This window comes from Zingiber officinale, chromosome 4B, assembly GCF_018446385.1.
Source record: "Zingiber officinale cultivar Zhangliang chromosome 4B, Zo_v1.1, whole genome shotgun sequence".
In the NCBI taxonomy this organism is placed as follows: domain Eukaryota; kingdom Viridiplantae; phylum Streptophyta; class Magnoliopsida; order Zingiberales; family Zingiberaceae; genus Zingiber; species Zingiber officinale.
Genome location: NC_055993.1, coordinates 25,849,539 through 25,865,620, shown reverse-complemented (window position 1 = coordinate 25,865,620; position 16,082 = coordinate 25,849,539). Strand labels below are relative to the sequence as shown.

Below are 16,082 nucleotides of genomic sequence, written 5' to 3'. Positions count from 1 at the left end.
AAGAAACATAAATACAGTGAGAGATGTTCTTACTTGGAAGCTGCAGGTACAATGCTGATGTGTGTGTAGGAAGTATGGAACACTGCTCTGATACCACTATGTAACGACCCGCCTCCTACTGACTAGGCTGTGAGGCCGATCGCTACATTATGCTGTGCTAAATTACTATTGCGGAAATCTGGATTGATTAAAATTTTGCTAAACTGATTACGGTAAAATCTGAACTTAATATTCTAAGTGTACCTAGGAGTTGTACACATGCTAGGGAAGATAATCTATGCCTCTCGGATGACCTGCTAGCTGTAATCAGGCATTTCAATCGACCCATGGATCGATTGGGCTGTCGGATCGATCCAGTGATCGATCCAGCTTGATACTGGCACGGAAGACTCGATCGGTGACGATCGCATAAGCAAGTATGTGGTGGATCGGTCTGTGGACCGATCCACACTCAATCTGATCGGTCTGCAGACTGATCGATCGGCTGACCGATCAGTGAGCTTCTGTACCCTCTGTTCGCATCTGGATCGGTCGGCTGACCGATCCATAACAGACGCTAACTCTCTGTTCGCGACTGGATCGGTCAGCTGACCGATCCAGTGGCACAACCCAACTCTGATCGATCTGTAGATCGATCTGGGTTTCTGATTTCGCACTGAAACTCTGATTTCAGCACTAGTTCGTGCCAAAATCTCATATAAGAGTTCTAAAATCAATTGAAATAAGTTCTAACATCTATTAACTAGCATTCTAACATAATTACTAACAACTTAAACAAATCTTCCATGGTTTAAACATTCTAAGGTCTAAAAGTGCATAAAGGTACTCGAGAAAAGAAACTAAGTTCTTAATTTGCTAAACTCCCTAAGGATCTTCATTCCAGGTTCCTGCCACACACACCATCTCTGCATTGACCTTCAGCTTCCTCTGCTAATCCATTTTCCCTTTACCTTTATCTGCAGTATAAGGAAAAAGTATCTGTAAGCTTTAAGCTTAGTAAGAAACCATCTACCTCACAAAAACATGTAACAATGCAATCATGTTTTTAAATAATGCTATTTATAAACATGCTCTGAATTTGTTAAAGCATGGCATACTGAAGTTACATGGCATAACACTGAAACATGGCATGCATAATAAAATCTAAGCATGGAGCTATCTCATGGTATCAACTAGGAGAAACTAAACTGAAACTGAAACTAAAACTGAGCTAAAACTGAGCTAGTGCTGAACTTAAACTATAATCACATAACTAGATTACGAATTTGAAAGCTATTATCATAATAAGTGAAAATAGTAATCATACTGCTGTTTGGGCGCGGCAACTGTACTTGCTGTGTGCGCATCCCTAACTAGACCCGGGTTTGCAAGTCTCACATTTAGTAGGGTTTACTAGGTTATCTGAACCTAGCGACGACTGTGGGAGCCCAGCCCAATGGACATCTGGTCCAGTACAGTGCCACTGAAAATAAAATACTGATATAGCTGAATTTACTTATCTTGCTATTACTAGGTTATCTGAACCTAGTGCTAGGTTGTCTGAACCTAGAGGCGACTGTGGGAGCCCACCCATTGGACCGTAGTCCCATGAAAGCTATAGTAAGGCTAACTAAGCTATTTTAAATGCTTCTATTGCATTTACTGAGCTATTAAAAAAATGCCTAAGTTGCATTCTACTGAGCTAATCATTTAATCGAACATCTAGTGTGCTTAAACTCTCCCCTCTATTAGAGAGACTATCTCTAGGCACCCGACAACATCTAAGACCTCCAACTGAAGGGGGAAAGACGTGTCCGGCCCATCTAAAGGTACTCACTAAATCCCTAAACCTGCGAGGAGGGTTAAATACACCCTATGTGCAAAAGAATCTGCATATAACTAACTAATGCATAGAAAACCAAACGGAAGCTACTTATACTACAGGTGAGGGGTTTCTTACCTCGTACGCTAGTTTCCTTACGGTTCTAGTCGCTAGGTTTCCGGAGAAGACGATCCTTTCGATAGTCTTCTTGCGCCAACACGTTCCTCTCGCGGAGGGGAGAGTCCTTGTGTCGGAGCCGCTGCCGGAAGATGTCCCTGGGGCCCTAGGTTTGGTGCGCCGAGAGAGAAAGAGGAGGGAGAAGGGGCGTCGACGGTGAGGGTTGGAGGGGAGGAGAAGTTGCCGAACCAAACAAAAATAAACCAAACCCCACTTAAACTTTCTATTTATATTAAGTGGGTAACTCGGCCCAACTTAAATATAAATATAATTGATTCCCCTTTCTTTCAGCACGGCCCTGCTGGGTTCAACTGGTTACTTAAGCGGTCTAAAGGTTTAGCGGACCCGAGAGGTCCCGGGTTCGATTCCTGCTTAAGCTATTTTACTTTTCTAATTATTTTTGTTACTTCCGCTACTCTAAAAATTCCGAAAAAATATCTAAAAATTCCAGAATAATTATAGAATATTTCTAATATAGTTTTGAGAATTTTTCGGGCGTTACACCTAAACTCAACATGCTCACTAAGTCCTTATGATATGTACCCTATGATAAGAGATTTGTTTGGTGTTCTTATGCTTGTATGTAGCTTAAAACCTAAATTCATGCTCATGAAGTGTTCGGCCATGATAGAAGTAATTGACTAGGAGAGGTTAAAAATTTAGTCTACCATGATCATGACTTGCTTATTAATATGTTATGAAGAGTACTTAGTGTTTTCACACTTGTATGTTGATTGGAACCTAAATGCATGCCACCTTAGGGAATTAGGGTTTCGGCCATGATAGAAATGAAGACCTAGGAGTGTTTAAAAATTTAAGCTATCATGCTCATGACTTTCCTTATGAAAAGGTAGGAAGATTTCTTAGGGTTTCATGCTTGTATGTTGTTTGGAACATTGATGTATTGCACTTTAGGGCTTCGGCCATGATGAGAATTAAGACCTAGGAGAGCTTAAAACTTGCTCTAACATGCTCATGACTCTTCTTATGACATGATATAAATTGATATAATGATTTATGATATGATATGCCCTTATGATTTGTATGACATGATACTCTTTTATTTATGATATGATATATCATGATATTTCTTTATGATGTGATATGCTCTTATGATTTATATGACATGATGCTCTTTTATTTATGATATGATATAGCATGATGTTACTTAATGATATGATATGTGATGATGCTCTGTTTACATGATACGATATTTAAATGATTATGTCTTCATTGTTATATGCTTATGTGATTATGATATGAAATATGTTTTTGTGAGTAGGAAAGGATCTTACTAAGCCTGTGTGCTTATAGCTTACTTTCCTTATACCGCAGATAAAAGCAAAGAATGGATAAACTAGGGGAGCCGCAGGAGAGGCAAGAGATGTGTGTGGTGGTGGCTCGGCTAAGAAAAATAGAAAAGACCTGCTTATGTTATTTTATGTTATGTTGACATGTACTAAGTTTATTTATGTTGATGTTCCACATGACTTCATGATACTTCCGCTGCTTTACTTTAGAAAGAAATTTTAATATGCATGTATGTTTCCCTCGCAAGTAAGTAACCCCCCTACTAGCAGGAGGGGCGGGGCGTTACAGAACTAGTCTCGCTTGAGCCTTTGTCTAGCTGTTGTTTCCTGCAAAACAAACAAGCAAGACCTAGTACTTAGCTTACCTAAACCTACTAAGTTCCAATGCTTGGAGTTCACTCCTCCAAGATTTTTTTTGTTAACTAATCAACTCCCAACTGACTCCACTTGGACTTGTTTGTCAAGCAATCAACTCCTAGTTGACTCTACTTGAACTTGTTTGTCAAACAATCAACTCCCAGTTGACTCCACTTAGACTTGTTTCTCCTACACCTAGCTAGGATTTTTCCACTGCCTAACTTCACTCACTAGGACTTTGTTACTGCCTAACTTCACTCACAAAAACTTTTCCACTGTTTAGCTTCACTTACTAAAACTTTTTAATTACCTAGCTTCACTCACTAGGACTTTTCTACTGCCTAGCTTCACTCACTGGAACTTTGCACTAACCTACCAAGTATCTTGTTCTACTTGGACTTCTCACTCATTTCTAAGCTTTAAGTCAACCTTGACTTTGTTTGGACTCTTCACTGGACTTGTTCAACCAAGATCAAGTTATTTGGTCACTACTAACCAAATTCCCTTAAACATATTATTCAAATCAAAACATCAAAATTCTAGAGGCAATTGCATCAACATTCTCTATATTCTAGAGGCGTTTGTCCCCATGAGAGTATGTAGTTGATTAGAGGGTGACAATTTTACTATAATAGGGCAAGGTGTCAATTTTCGACTAGCGTATACCCTCGAGGGAAAAAAGCTCTTGCACCCTTTAGCCACTTACACTATGTTTGGATGGGACGAGCGAAGGTTCATTTATGGAAGAGGAAGGACGGGGAATTAAATTATTTATATTTTCTTTGTTTGGGAGGGAGGGAAGGTTCATTAACGTAATATGTGTTACCGTATTTGGGAGGAAAGTGAGGGTAATAAAGGTTAAATATATAAAGTCATAAAATTACACTCACTTTTATTAAAGACTTACACATTTAAAAACCTAGTGCATCTTGCATATATTTATTGGTTAAGACTTACACATTCAAGTAATTATAATTCATTTGTCAAAGTCTTCCAATCATGAAACTTTCAAAATGAAGTTTTAACAATCTTGTAGATTAACCAAACAGTACCAGGAAGGTCATCCAAACCCCTCCGAACATAAGATACACTGGTTATGGTTAAGAGATAAGTAGAAATTGTTGTCAAAATATACTTACATCTAATAACATTTTCCATTTGTTAGGCCCAGAAGAGATACTGCGAGTGTCGGCATCGATGTTGGCGTCGACATCAGCGTCGACATTGATGGAGTGCTAACATTGGGTCGTGCGAGTCAGATGGTGTAAGCGTTTTTCATTACGATGTAAAATAATAATTTTTAGAATTAATATAATAAAATAGGGATAAAATTGAAATATAAATTTTTTTAGTTCCCTTTACCCTTCCTTACACTCTAAATTAGGATAAGAAATTCTTTCGTTTCATGGGTATGGAAGATTAAAGTTTACCCTTCCTTACCTTTCCTTTCTATAGCTCACTTCCTCTCAAATAAGGTTTTAAGTTTCACTTCTCATTATTTATACTTCACTCTCTTTCTCATAATTTATTTAATAGTCGATTATAAATTAATCCCATAATTTATTTTTTAATATAATCTAGGGATGAATGAAAAATACTTGGATGAACATAATCATCGTAAGATGAGGTAAAATAATGATACTGAATATATTTCACACCTTTTTCTTCTCCCTTTTACCTCTTCTCTTCTGAAGTTTTATTCTTTTTCTTTTCGATCCTCGAAAAGAGCTCCCTGATCTCTTCCTCTCGTCCCATGTGTCATCCACGAAGTTGACTAAAGACACGTGGTAAAATACTAATGGTGGAAGGCTCAGTCTACTACGTTTCTGCTGCCAGTAACTAATCCCCACGTGTCAAAGCCGTTTCAGTTGGGTCCGTTTCGCCTCACGCGTTACGCACTGATGCCATTTTGTTTTTTAAAACCCCTTCCCGAACTCGAACATTGTGACTGTGGCCCTTCTCTCTCTCTCTCTGACTTGAAACGAAAACATGGCGACTCGAAGATCCCTGCCTGCCCTCGCGATCTTGTCTCTCGTACTCTTCCACGCTGTCCTCGCCTCTCACGCCGCTTCCGCTGGCAAGGGAGGCGCCGATCTGGACCACGATGAGGAGGACCTCAGCTTCCTCGAGGAGGAGGACGACGGATCCGCCGCCGCCCATCCCGACAATGCCTTCGAACACCACTCCGATGAGTCGTATTCGGAGACGGAAGACGAAGTCGAGTACGATGAGAACTATACGGACGAAGGCTTTGACGAAGCCGACCACGGAACTCACGAATCCACGCCCGCGATCGACGAGACCGACGTTGTGGTGCTCTCTGATGGCAACTTCAGCGACTTCGTGTCCAAGCACAGACATGTGATGGTGGAGTTCTACGCGCCGTGGTGCGGGCACTGCAAAGCCCTCTCTCCGGAGTACGCCGCGGCGGCCACGGCGTTACGCGAGGAGGACGTGGTTCTCGCCAAGGTTGACGCCACGGAGGAGAACGAGCTTGCGCAGCGCTTTGATGTTCAGGGTTTTCCCACCGTGATTTTCCTCATCGACGGCGTCCACAAGGACTACACCGGACAGAGAAATAAGTAAGTGCTTCGATATCGTCTTTAGCCGTACCAATAGATCTGGGCCTGTCTGCCCCGATGTTTGCTGATCCGACCTTATTGTCTTCCATATTTTATTTTCCCAAAAAATACCTGTATCATGATCTTAGTTGCCTAATGACTTTCTTTTTTCTCTCTCTAGATTTCACTTCTTTTTGTGTACCATTCCTCTGCTCGTTTTTTGGACAGGAGTTCCTGCGTTAGCTTTATTTCTCTGGTAAACGAATACTAAATATCTACTTATACTTTTCGAGCAGGGACGCAATTATCACCTGGATCAAGAAGAAGATCGGGCCAGGAGTCCAAAATATAACTACCATTGAGGAGGCAGAAAAGATCCTGACTTCTGAAGACAAAGTTGTCTTGGGCTTTATTGACACGTTGGTGGTAATTCTATTATGACCGTTTTGTTTTTAAGTTTTGCTCTCTGGGCATATTCTAATAACTTCAAAACCAAACACAAATATGGCCGGTTTCTACCCTGTTGAAAGATGGCAGAGACAAAAATAAAGTTTGGACTTGTGATTTGGTTCGGTTTCCTCTCATAGTTTATTGTGGAAAACTGAGATCTTAGAGTTGTTGACAACCTTTACTTAATGCTTGCTCAAAAACCAGCATATGTATTTAGGATAATGGATGTTTGAAGAATCAGATGCATAAAAGGTTGATATATAATATGTATGTTGGTTGACTAAATATCTCATTATCTAAATGCACACTGCTATCAGTTATATTCTTGAGAATACATTTGATATGCCCAATCATTTTTTACTGAGAGTTTCTAGGAAATATACTGCAGAACAGTTTTATTTAAGACAATCACTTTCTTCAGATTAACAAATTTTATTGTGCTATTAATATCTTTAGGGCACTGAAAGTGAGGTGCTTTCTGCTGCTTCAAAACTGGAAGATGGTGTCAACTTTTACCAAACTTCCAATCCTGATATTGCAAAGCTTTTTCACATTGATCCCAATGCTAAACGTCCTTCTTTGGTATTATTGAAAAAGGAGGAAGAAAAGATATCCTACTATGGTATGTCCATTTGTGTTTCTATTTGAAGGTTCCATATGTGAATTCAAGTGTAAGAGGTAGATATTGAATTTTTGATTCAATTTATGTAGATGGTGAATTCGGTAAGTCAGAAATTGTTGATTTTGTATTTTCCAACAAGCTTCCATTGGTGACTACCTTTACAAGGGACTCTGCTCCAGAAATTTTTGAAAATCCTATCAAAAAACAGGTTGACCTCAAAACACCATAATTTCTCTTAGATATTTAAACCCAAATGTTCTTTCTTGACTGGAGTTTTCCCTTTTTTTTTCTCTCAGCTTTTGCTTTTCGCTACTTCAAATGATACTAAGAAAGTCATGCCAGCATTTGAGGGGGCTGCAAAATTCTTCAAGGGAAAGGTATGTGGTGGTACTTAATTTTCCCATTTACATTGTTTGATAATATTTGTAAATTTTGTTCTGATAATGTTATTCTGACTAGGTGTGTAATTCTATTTCTATAGTTTCTTAATCTTTCTTCCATTTTTTGAAGTTATTGCTTTTGTGCTTTGATATTATGCCCAAGATTTAGGTGGGTTTTATGCACTAATCCATAAGTATCTGATTGGTGAGGTTACCTTTTTTGTATGAAGCTCATCTTCGTATATGTGGAGATGGATAATGAGGATGTTGGCAAACCAGTGTCAGAATACTTTGGCGTGGCTGAATCTCCAAAGGTAATTATTTTACCCTAGTTGGTGTCGTTTTGATATACTATCAGTCATTATCATCTCAAGTTTACCCAAAGTGGTTCGTTCCTTTATTTGCCATTTTCTGCTTCTTTTGATGATGGTTCCTGTTTTATGTCTTATCTAGGTTTTGGGATACACAGGAAATGAAGATGCTAAGAAGTTTGTCCTTGATGGTGAAATCAACATTGATAATGTGAAGGTGACCACCATACACCTACTCCCTAGATTTAAATGATGCTATACAATAATTTTTTTAAACTTGAATTCCGGTGATATTTTAGATCAATACACTAATTTTTTGCGTGTCTGCTTATGAATTCTAAATAATATAGTTTATTTTCTTGATTTTAGAAATTTGCCGAGGATTTTGTGGAAGACAGCCTTAAGCCCTTTTACAAGTCTGACCCAATACCCCTGACTGTAAGTGTTCCACAGTTTGTATCTTCACCTCGTGTTTATTATTTGCTGACGTTTCTTTTACAATAATATAAGCTTTTGTGGATTGCAGAATGATGGAGATGTGAAAATTGTTGTTGGAAATAACTTTGATGACATTGTATTGGATGAATCCAAGGATGTTCTTCTCGAGGTAAATAATTCATTTGTCAAGGGCATGTAAAGCAGTTTCATTTATACCTTTTAATTGTTTCACATCTTGTACAGATCTATGCACCTTGGTGTGGACATTGCCAAGCACTAGAACCAACATATAACAAGCTTGCCAAGCATGTCCGGGGCATTAAATCTCTAGTGATAGCGAAGATGGATGGTACCACAAATGAGCACCCTCGAGCCAAGGTCTTGATTTGTACTTCAGTAACCCTTCACAGTCTGAATTTTGAATTGGCGTTTAGTCGTACTCATGCCATAAAATCTTATTGTTCAACACCTTAAGGATTATGAGTTTCAACTAAACTAAAATATACTATTTATCGATTGGTTTCTTCTACATATGGAAAAATTTCAATGTAGATTTTGGCATGGTTAAATTATTTTTTAACATATAAGTTTATTGAATGTGGAAGGTGAATAATCTATTTAACTGGTTGCAGAGTGATGGCTTCCCAACACTCCTCTTCTTCCCAGCAGGAAACAAGAGTTTTGAACCTGTAAGTCCTAACTTGACATTGCAGATTTCTTCTCTAATCAATTCCACTTCTTCATGAGGATCTACTATATCATTGGAAGCATGACAATGATCTTATTCGCAGATCACAGTGGACACAGATAGAACACTCAAGGCGTTGTATAAGTTCATCAAGAAGCATGCAGCAATCCCATTTAAGCTCCAGAGGCCAGCATCAGCTGCAAAAGAAGACGCATCAGCAATAATAGAAGAAACCCCAATGCCAACAACTGAGAAGAGTGCCACTACTGATGTGAAAGATGAACTATAGATCTCTGAAGGTGTAACATTGATGCTGTAGCAATCCATCTTAGTAACTTAGTCCTGCAGATCCTTTGTGAACCCTATTAACTTCCTAGTCTTGGTAGTCTTTGATCGGAGGAATAAGCAAATTCCAGATGCGCTCTAGAGAAATAGATGATTTACCAAAACCAATTTGCCTTTTGTGCGGAAGTATCTCAATCATTAGCTGTGTTATTGCACTTTGATTTACACCTGTCCGTTTACTAATTAAAGAACTTGGCGATTTGTTTAGTTGATACATAATGTAAATGGAGTGATTGGCATACAAGGTTTCAATTACTCGTCTTATCTGACTCCGAGCTTTTGACACAGGTCTTTCATTTGGCTTAGGCCAATTAATTAACTATTTATGGGACATAATTGATAGGTCGTTAGATAGGATTAACCACAATTATTTGGAGTTGGCATGCCTATTACCTAAACCTTTCTTCAATGATCCAACAAAATAATTACGCTATTCTTGTCATCATTTGTAAGATTACAATTGACATCAATTTTGTGTTTTCCTACCAAATAGAAATTTATTCCATTTTATGGATCGAAATCATACCAGAGAGGCTCAATAGCATGAATTATAGATCTTTAGAATTCACTTTTTGAGTATACACACTGGAATCAAATAAACTGTACCAATACAAACATACTACAAGATACAAGAATTTGATGTGGTTACCTCTAGATTGCTACTCTATGGTCCTAAAGTCCTCATCGTAAATTTCATTAACTTTCTTCTTTCCAACCTTAGCCGAGGTATAAGAAAGTAAGAAATTTATAATCTTAATAAAGGATATAGATTTAATATAAGCACGAAAAACTGATGAAACAAGAAAAAAAAAGAAAATTACTTTATTGAGATTTAGAGGAGAAAAAAATCTAGATCCTCTAGATCCATATACACTATTTTTTCCTATTGAAATAAAAGATGATATCGTTCATTCTAAACGGTTCAACATCATTAGCTCTACGACAAGATACAAACAGGTATATCATGGAGAGCATTTTACCTTAATACAACAACCTTTGACATAAGAGAGATAAGACATCTAAGTATTTTGTATCCATTGAAAATTAACCTTAAGGCTTGTTAAAGCAACACACCATTTCCTCCTGATTATAGACTTAGAGGAAGAAAAACTTTGTATCAAGATAGAAATCTCTCCCATAGAGATCTTTAGCATGGAGAACAAAAGAGAGATTTTTAGTAGCTTTTCTTTTCATGTGTGCATATATTCTTTTGTATAAACTCTGCAACATCTTTTATGATTTTTATCATTACTAATCTTTTTAAGCTTATCATATAATTAGATAAGATACTTCTACCATAACATAATCTAAAATTATCCTTAAATTTATCATACATTCTATTTTCATGATAATGAGCATTAAGATCATAAAATTCAATTCTAGCGTGTGCTTCTTATAATGAAATGAAGAATTTTCATTAAATAGTGATACCTTGGATTTTTCCTTAGAAGCTTCCCCTAAGTTTGAGTATCCCCCTTATCCTTATTTGGGTTCCTTCCCCTTGGACATTAGCTTCACTAGTGTCTACACTAGTTGCATGAGAAGCACTATCTGCTCCTTGTCCTCTGTCCTTCTGTATTAAGGGTTCGACTTCCTTTTGTTTCTCCTTTTCTTTAGATGTTACTTGAACCTTTTCCTTCTTCAACATTGGACACTTGCTCTTATGATATCCCTTCTCCAGATGTTGAGGGTTCCTCTTATTTCGGTGTCAATGATCTTTTATCTCCCTTAATCCTTGAGGTGATCTCTTCTTAGATTTCCTTCATCTCCGATGTTGAGTACCTTTCACTATCCAAATTTTCTTACTCTTCAGCCAATGAGCCTCCTTCCTTGGACTTATACTCATTCGGTGTCAATGATGAATATTCATGGAGCTTGGCCAAATTGCATCTAGTTCATTTGCATCCTTATATTCACCTAATTTGCGCAAAATGTCATTAGGTAGTAAATTGATCAAAATTTTGATTACCTTATCGTGTGTGAATTTACATTTTCTAAGAGATTTTACTCTTTTATCCTTGGGAGTTTTAAATCATTCCTTTAAGGTAAACTACTCCTCTATGTTCATTTAAAGGAACATTTTGATTCTTGCCAGCAAATCCTCCTAATTCAAAGGGTGGTAGAAACCAAATGTCATATCCGAGGCCATCTTAGAACTCTATTTGATCATTTGGATATCATAAAACTTAAAGTCACAACTCTTTCTTTTTTCCTCTAGCACTATGCTCCTTTGGAGGTTAGTCTAATTAAGAGTTAACCTTGCTCTAATACCACTTGTTGGACTGTTACAATCGCTAGAGGAGGCAAATAGTGATTCCCATTTCTTGATCATTGATCATGTGTGCGTTGGAAATATAAATGAAAGAAACACAAAACAAGACACAAGCACACACCACCTCAATTTTTAACATGGTTCAGAATCTTCGATTCCTACACCATGACCTAAAGTTCTAGCGATAACACCATTAGTCTTTCTCCTTATGAAACACAATTCAAAATAAGAGGATCTCTTATAGAGGGGGGGGGGGGGGGGGGGGAATATCGTATGTTAAATACTTTTTTCTTTTTAAGTATTGAAATAAGAGTAGTGCAGTGAAAAATAAAGAACTTGTTTAGGTTACTTTGTTCAAAGCCTAGGCCGACTCCTACTCCAAGACTCGCGATCTCTTGATTGTACCGTTGGGAAATCCACTAAAACTCTTCTTTCCGAAACCTTCGGAAAGAAGCAATTCATATAGATGAAAAGAATAAGATAGTAGCTGTCTACTATCTTATTTGAATTTAAGTACAATGCAAGCTAAATTAAAGTATACCGAAAAAGAGTATAGATGAAGATCGTCGTCGCCTTGTCAGAATAGTAGCTTGCTTGAAGATGTGTTGTAGAGGAGTAGAACGAACAGAGCCTTTGCACAGAGGTGAACAAAAAACTTCATTACTACCTCAGACCTCAAGCTCCCCTTTTATAAGCATGGTTCGGTTGACCGAAAAGCTGTTCGATCTACTGATCTTTTCGGTCGACTGATCTCCCTATCAGTCGACTGAACATGCTCATTTTCTTCTTTGCTGAGATTTGATCTTCGCGTCATTAAGAGCATTAATTGTTTAGTCGACCGATCACCTTGTTCGGTCAATCGAACAGTATAGTTTCCCTTTTTATCGAGATACGCCATTAAGTCTTTATTAATGCGGTGATTGTTCGGTCGATCGATCCTTAGATTTGGACAACTAATCAACCTTGCTTCCATTTTTACTTTGGCTCGATCTGATCTATTCTACACTAACCTGGTTCATCGACCGATCCCTTCGGTTCCTGCAAAACAGTATTAGAATAAATACTCCTGTAAAACAAGGTTAGCACAGTTATATGATGCATAAGTAGTAAATGACAATAGTACTATCTTGATCTCAATTTGAAAACCTTCTTGGTTTCTTCAGTTGGATCAGCGACCTAGGATTTGTTCCTTTTTGGAACACAACCTCACTGTCGTTCCTCTCCATTACTTACCTTAGCCTACCTGCCAAATATTGGTCCTCCAAACCTATTTGGACTTTGCCACTTAGCATCAGATCAGTTCACCAGGACTTTCTCTCGATCTTCTATCCTTCAGATCTATCGAGTTTTCCTACCAAGTATCAAGTCCTCTCGACCCACTTGGGCTTCTTGCCTAACTTCCACGATCTCCTAAGACTTTTCTAGTTGAGAAACATCATGTACATTCAGTCAACTTATTAGATCACAACAAAACTTAACTTGAACCTTTGATAATATCAAAACTCATGTTCGATTCTGGTGCATCATGCACCAACAATCTCCTCCTTTTTGGTGTTTGACAACTAAGGTTCACAGTTAAGTTAATAACATAAATATAAGTAAAGATAAGTAAATAAGCATTTGTTTTCTCTACCTCTGAGTTTAACAACTCCCCCTGAATTTACTATCTCTCCCCCTCTAACAACATCAAAATTAGAGGAAGCACAAATAACAAGCTTGAATTAGGTAAGTGTTGACATTTAGAAAATAGCTTAAAAAAATATGAAAATTAAATATTCAAAAGTCATAGTGGTTTTTATTTCTTGGAAAACTTATCCAAGAATAAGACTTGAAAACTAAAGTTTTGAAAACTTTTCTAAACATAGGATAAAAACAACTTTAAAAAGTGCTTAGAAAGCAAATATGTTTGAGTTAAAGAAAAAGACAAGTTAGGAAGTCTAGTATTTAAGTCAAGAACAAGAAGAAAAAGTTTGTTTTTGAACAGTGAAATCCCAATATTTTGAAAAGATAAATTTTGAAAGTAATTGAAAAAATTTTGTAGAGGTAAATAATTGAAAAATATTTTAAAAATTTGGTAAAGGAAAATTTGGAAAACAATTTTGAAATTTGGTAAAGATACATTTTGAAAATTTTTGTAAAGGTAAATAATTGAAAAATATTTTAAGAATTTGGTAAAGGTAAATTTTAAAAATAATTTTAAAATTTTGATAAAGATTGAAAATAATTTTGAGAGTTTAAAGATAATTTCTATAAAAAAATTTGAAAGAATGTCAAATTTGATAGTTATGTTCCCCTTTTGCCTAAAAGTCCAAGCATGGTTTTAAAAAAAACTAAAAAAATTATTATATGATGAAATATCCGACATTCATACTTAGCTAACTGCTATACGATAGTAGCTATTAATTCAGGTTGGTCAATTTGAACATTTGATTCTAACTAGTTTGTTACTAGCCAGATTACTCAAATTGATCAATGTATTTTATTTAAAACATAGATTTATAACGATATACTGACATAAGTATATGAAATCTTAGGCTAAGTCCTAAGCATCTCACACCTTTCTATGTTTTTCAAGCAAGGTATCCTATTGTACTTGTGAGATGTTGGCTGCTAAAACTATAGGAGCATGCAAGTCTAAGGAAAATCCTAGGCTACTCCATAAAGAAAATATTTTAAAAGCTATTTTGAAAGGCAAATTATGAAAGGGGAATTTTGAAAATAAATTTTGAAAAAGTAATAAATTTTCAAAAACATGGAAAGAAAAGCTACTCTATAAAACACATTCCTATTGTCTTCTTAAGTTACTAAACTCAGTTTCAGGTAAAGGTTTGATAAAAATATCAGCTAGGTTAGATTTTGAGTAAATATAGTTAAGTTCTATATTTTCTTTAGTAACATGATCCCTAATGAAGTGATGTTTAACTTCTATATGTTTTGTTCTAGAGTGATGTACTGGATTTTTAGTTAGGTTTGTAGAACTTATATTGTCAATATAGGTTTTCACATTTTTATATTCGAAATTAAAGTATTTTAAAGTATGGGACATCCATAACAATTGAGCTACACACTCACCCATTACTATATACTCGGCTTCAGTAGTAGATAAGGTAACACAATGTTCCTTTCTACTAAACCATCTAACTAAAGAGGAACCCAGTAGTTAACATCCTCCACTTGTACTTTTTCTATCTAATTTACAGCCAACATAATATGAATCAGAATAGCCAACTAATTCAAAATGTGATGTTCGTGGATACCACATTCCTACATTTATGATTCCTTTTAGATATTTAATTATTTTTTTAACATAAGATAGGTGAGATTCTTTAGCGCATGTCTGATAACGAGCACACATACTTTGTTACACCTCGAGAGTAAGGTTGTTCGATGAAAATCGGACAGCACCTCCATTGTAGCAGTGACAAATGAAACATGTATACAATTGTCACAAAGCTACTCATAAGCTATCAACGCCCCACACGGCTAGAATATACACAACCACGTAGTTCTATGCACAACCCACATGGCTAGAATAACAAGAAACAAAACCAAGCAGTTGTATAATAAATAGTCTACACGTTTGTACTAAAAACACAGTGAAAGATAAAAATAATACATAGCCTACACGGCTGGAACAAACACAAATGACGTAAAATAATATACTCATTGCATGTCGGCATGACTTACACCACAATATAAACCCAAAACAAATAAATGTGGCAACAAAGCTCAAAACCATAAGCAAAACCACATAACCAAAACTAAATACAAAGTACCAATAGCACAATATGAAATAGCGTGAAAAACTGATCTAAGATGTGACGTGGGGCTGATAGCCAGGATCCTCCAAATAACTCCATAAATCCTCTACTTGCTACCTGGCGAAAGAAAAAATCAATATAAGGGGTGGTGAGTGAGGATCACTTGGCGAGTAATAAGAATATGGTGGTACATGGACAAAAGTGTAAGGCGATCAAAGATATATAGTCTCAATAGGGAAATAAAAAAACATGATCATATATGACATGATAAACATATATACCCGTACCGACCAACACATATGGTATAACGATCAGTAAATCGCTAGGGATCAGCTATAGACTTGTTCATAACAATTGGACAATATATGTGACAATATAACTATGTATGATAAAACAGTAATAGATCATCAAACGTGAGAGCTACGATCCATCATAAGAATACGTCATATGTGGAAGCAATGCTCCACCACAAGCAATCCATCATATGTGGGAGCAACGCTCCACTACAAGCAATTCACAGAATGTGAGAGCAACACTCCATCACAAGCAATCCATCATATGTAGGAGCAACACTCCACCACAAGCAATCCATAATATGTGAGAGCAATG

The 16,082-nt window shown here is 36.7% G+C and overlaps 1 protein-coding gene across 1 annotated transcript; it reads left to right on the top strand.

The window, feature by feature from the left end:
- The first annotated feature begins 5,577 nt into the window (after nt 1–5,577).
- Nucleotides 5,578–9,654, top strand: LOC121974881 (protein disulfide isomerase-like 1-4). The gene is made up of 12 exons (XM_042526154.1): nt 5,578–6,227; nt 6,503–6,632; nt 7,113–7,278; nt 7,368–7,486; nt 7,575–7,655; nt 7,889–7,972; nt 8,112–8,186; nt 8,339–8,407; nt 8,496–8,576; nt 8,651–8,785; nt 9,040–9,096; nt 9,199–9,654. Exons 1-12 carry the CDS (start codon nt 5,635–5,637, stop codon nt 9,382–9,384), a joined length of 1,776 nt encoding a protein of 591 aa, XP_042382088.1. The 5' UTR covers nt 5,578–5,634; the 3' UTR covers nt 9,385–9,654.
- Nucleotides 9,655–16,082: the final 6,428 nt, after the last annotated feature.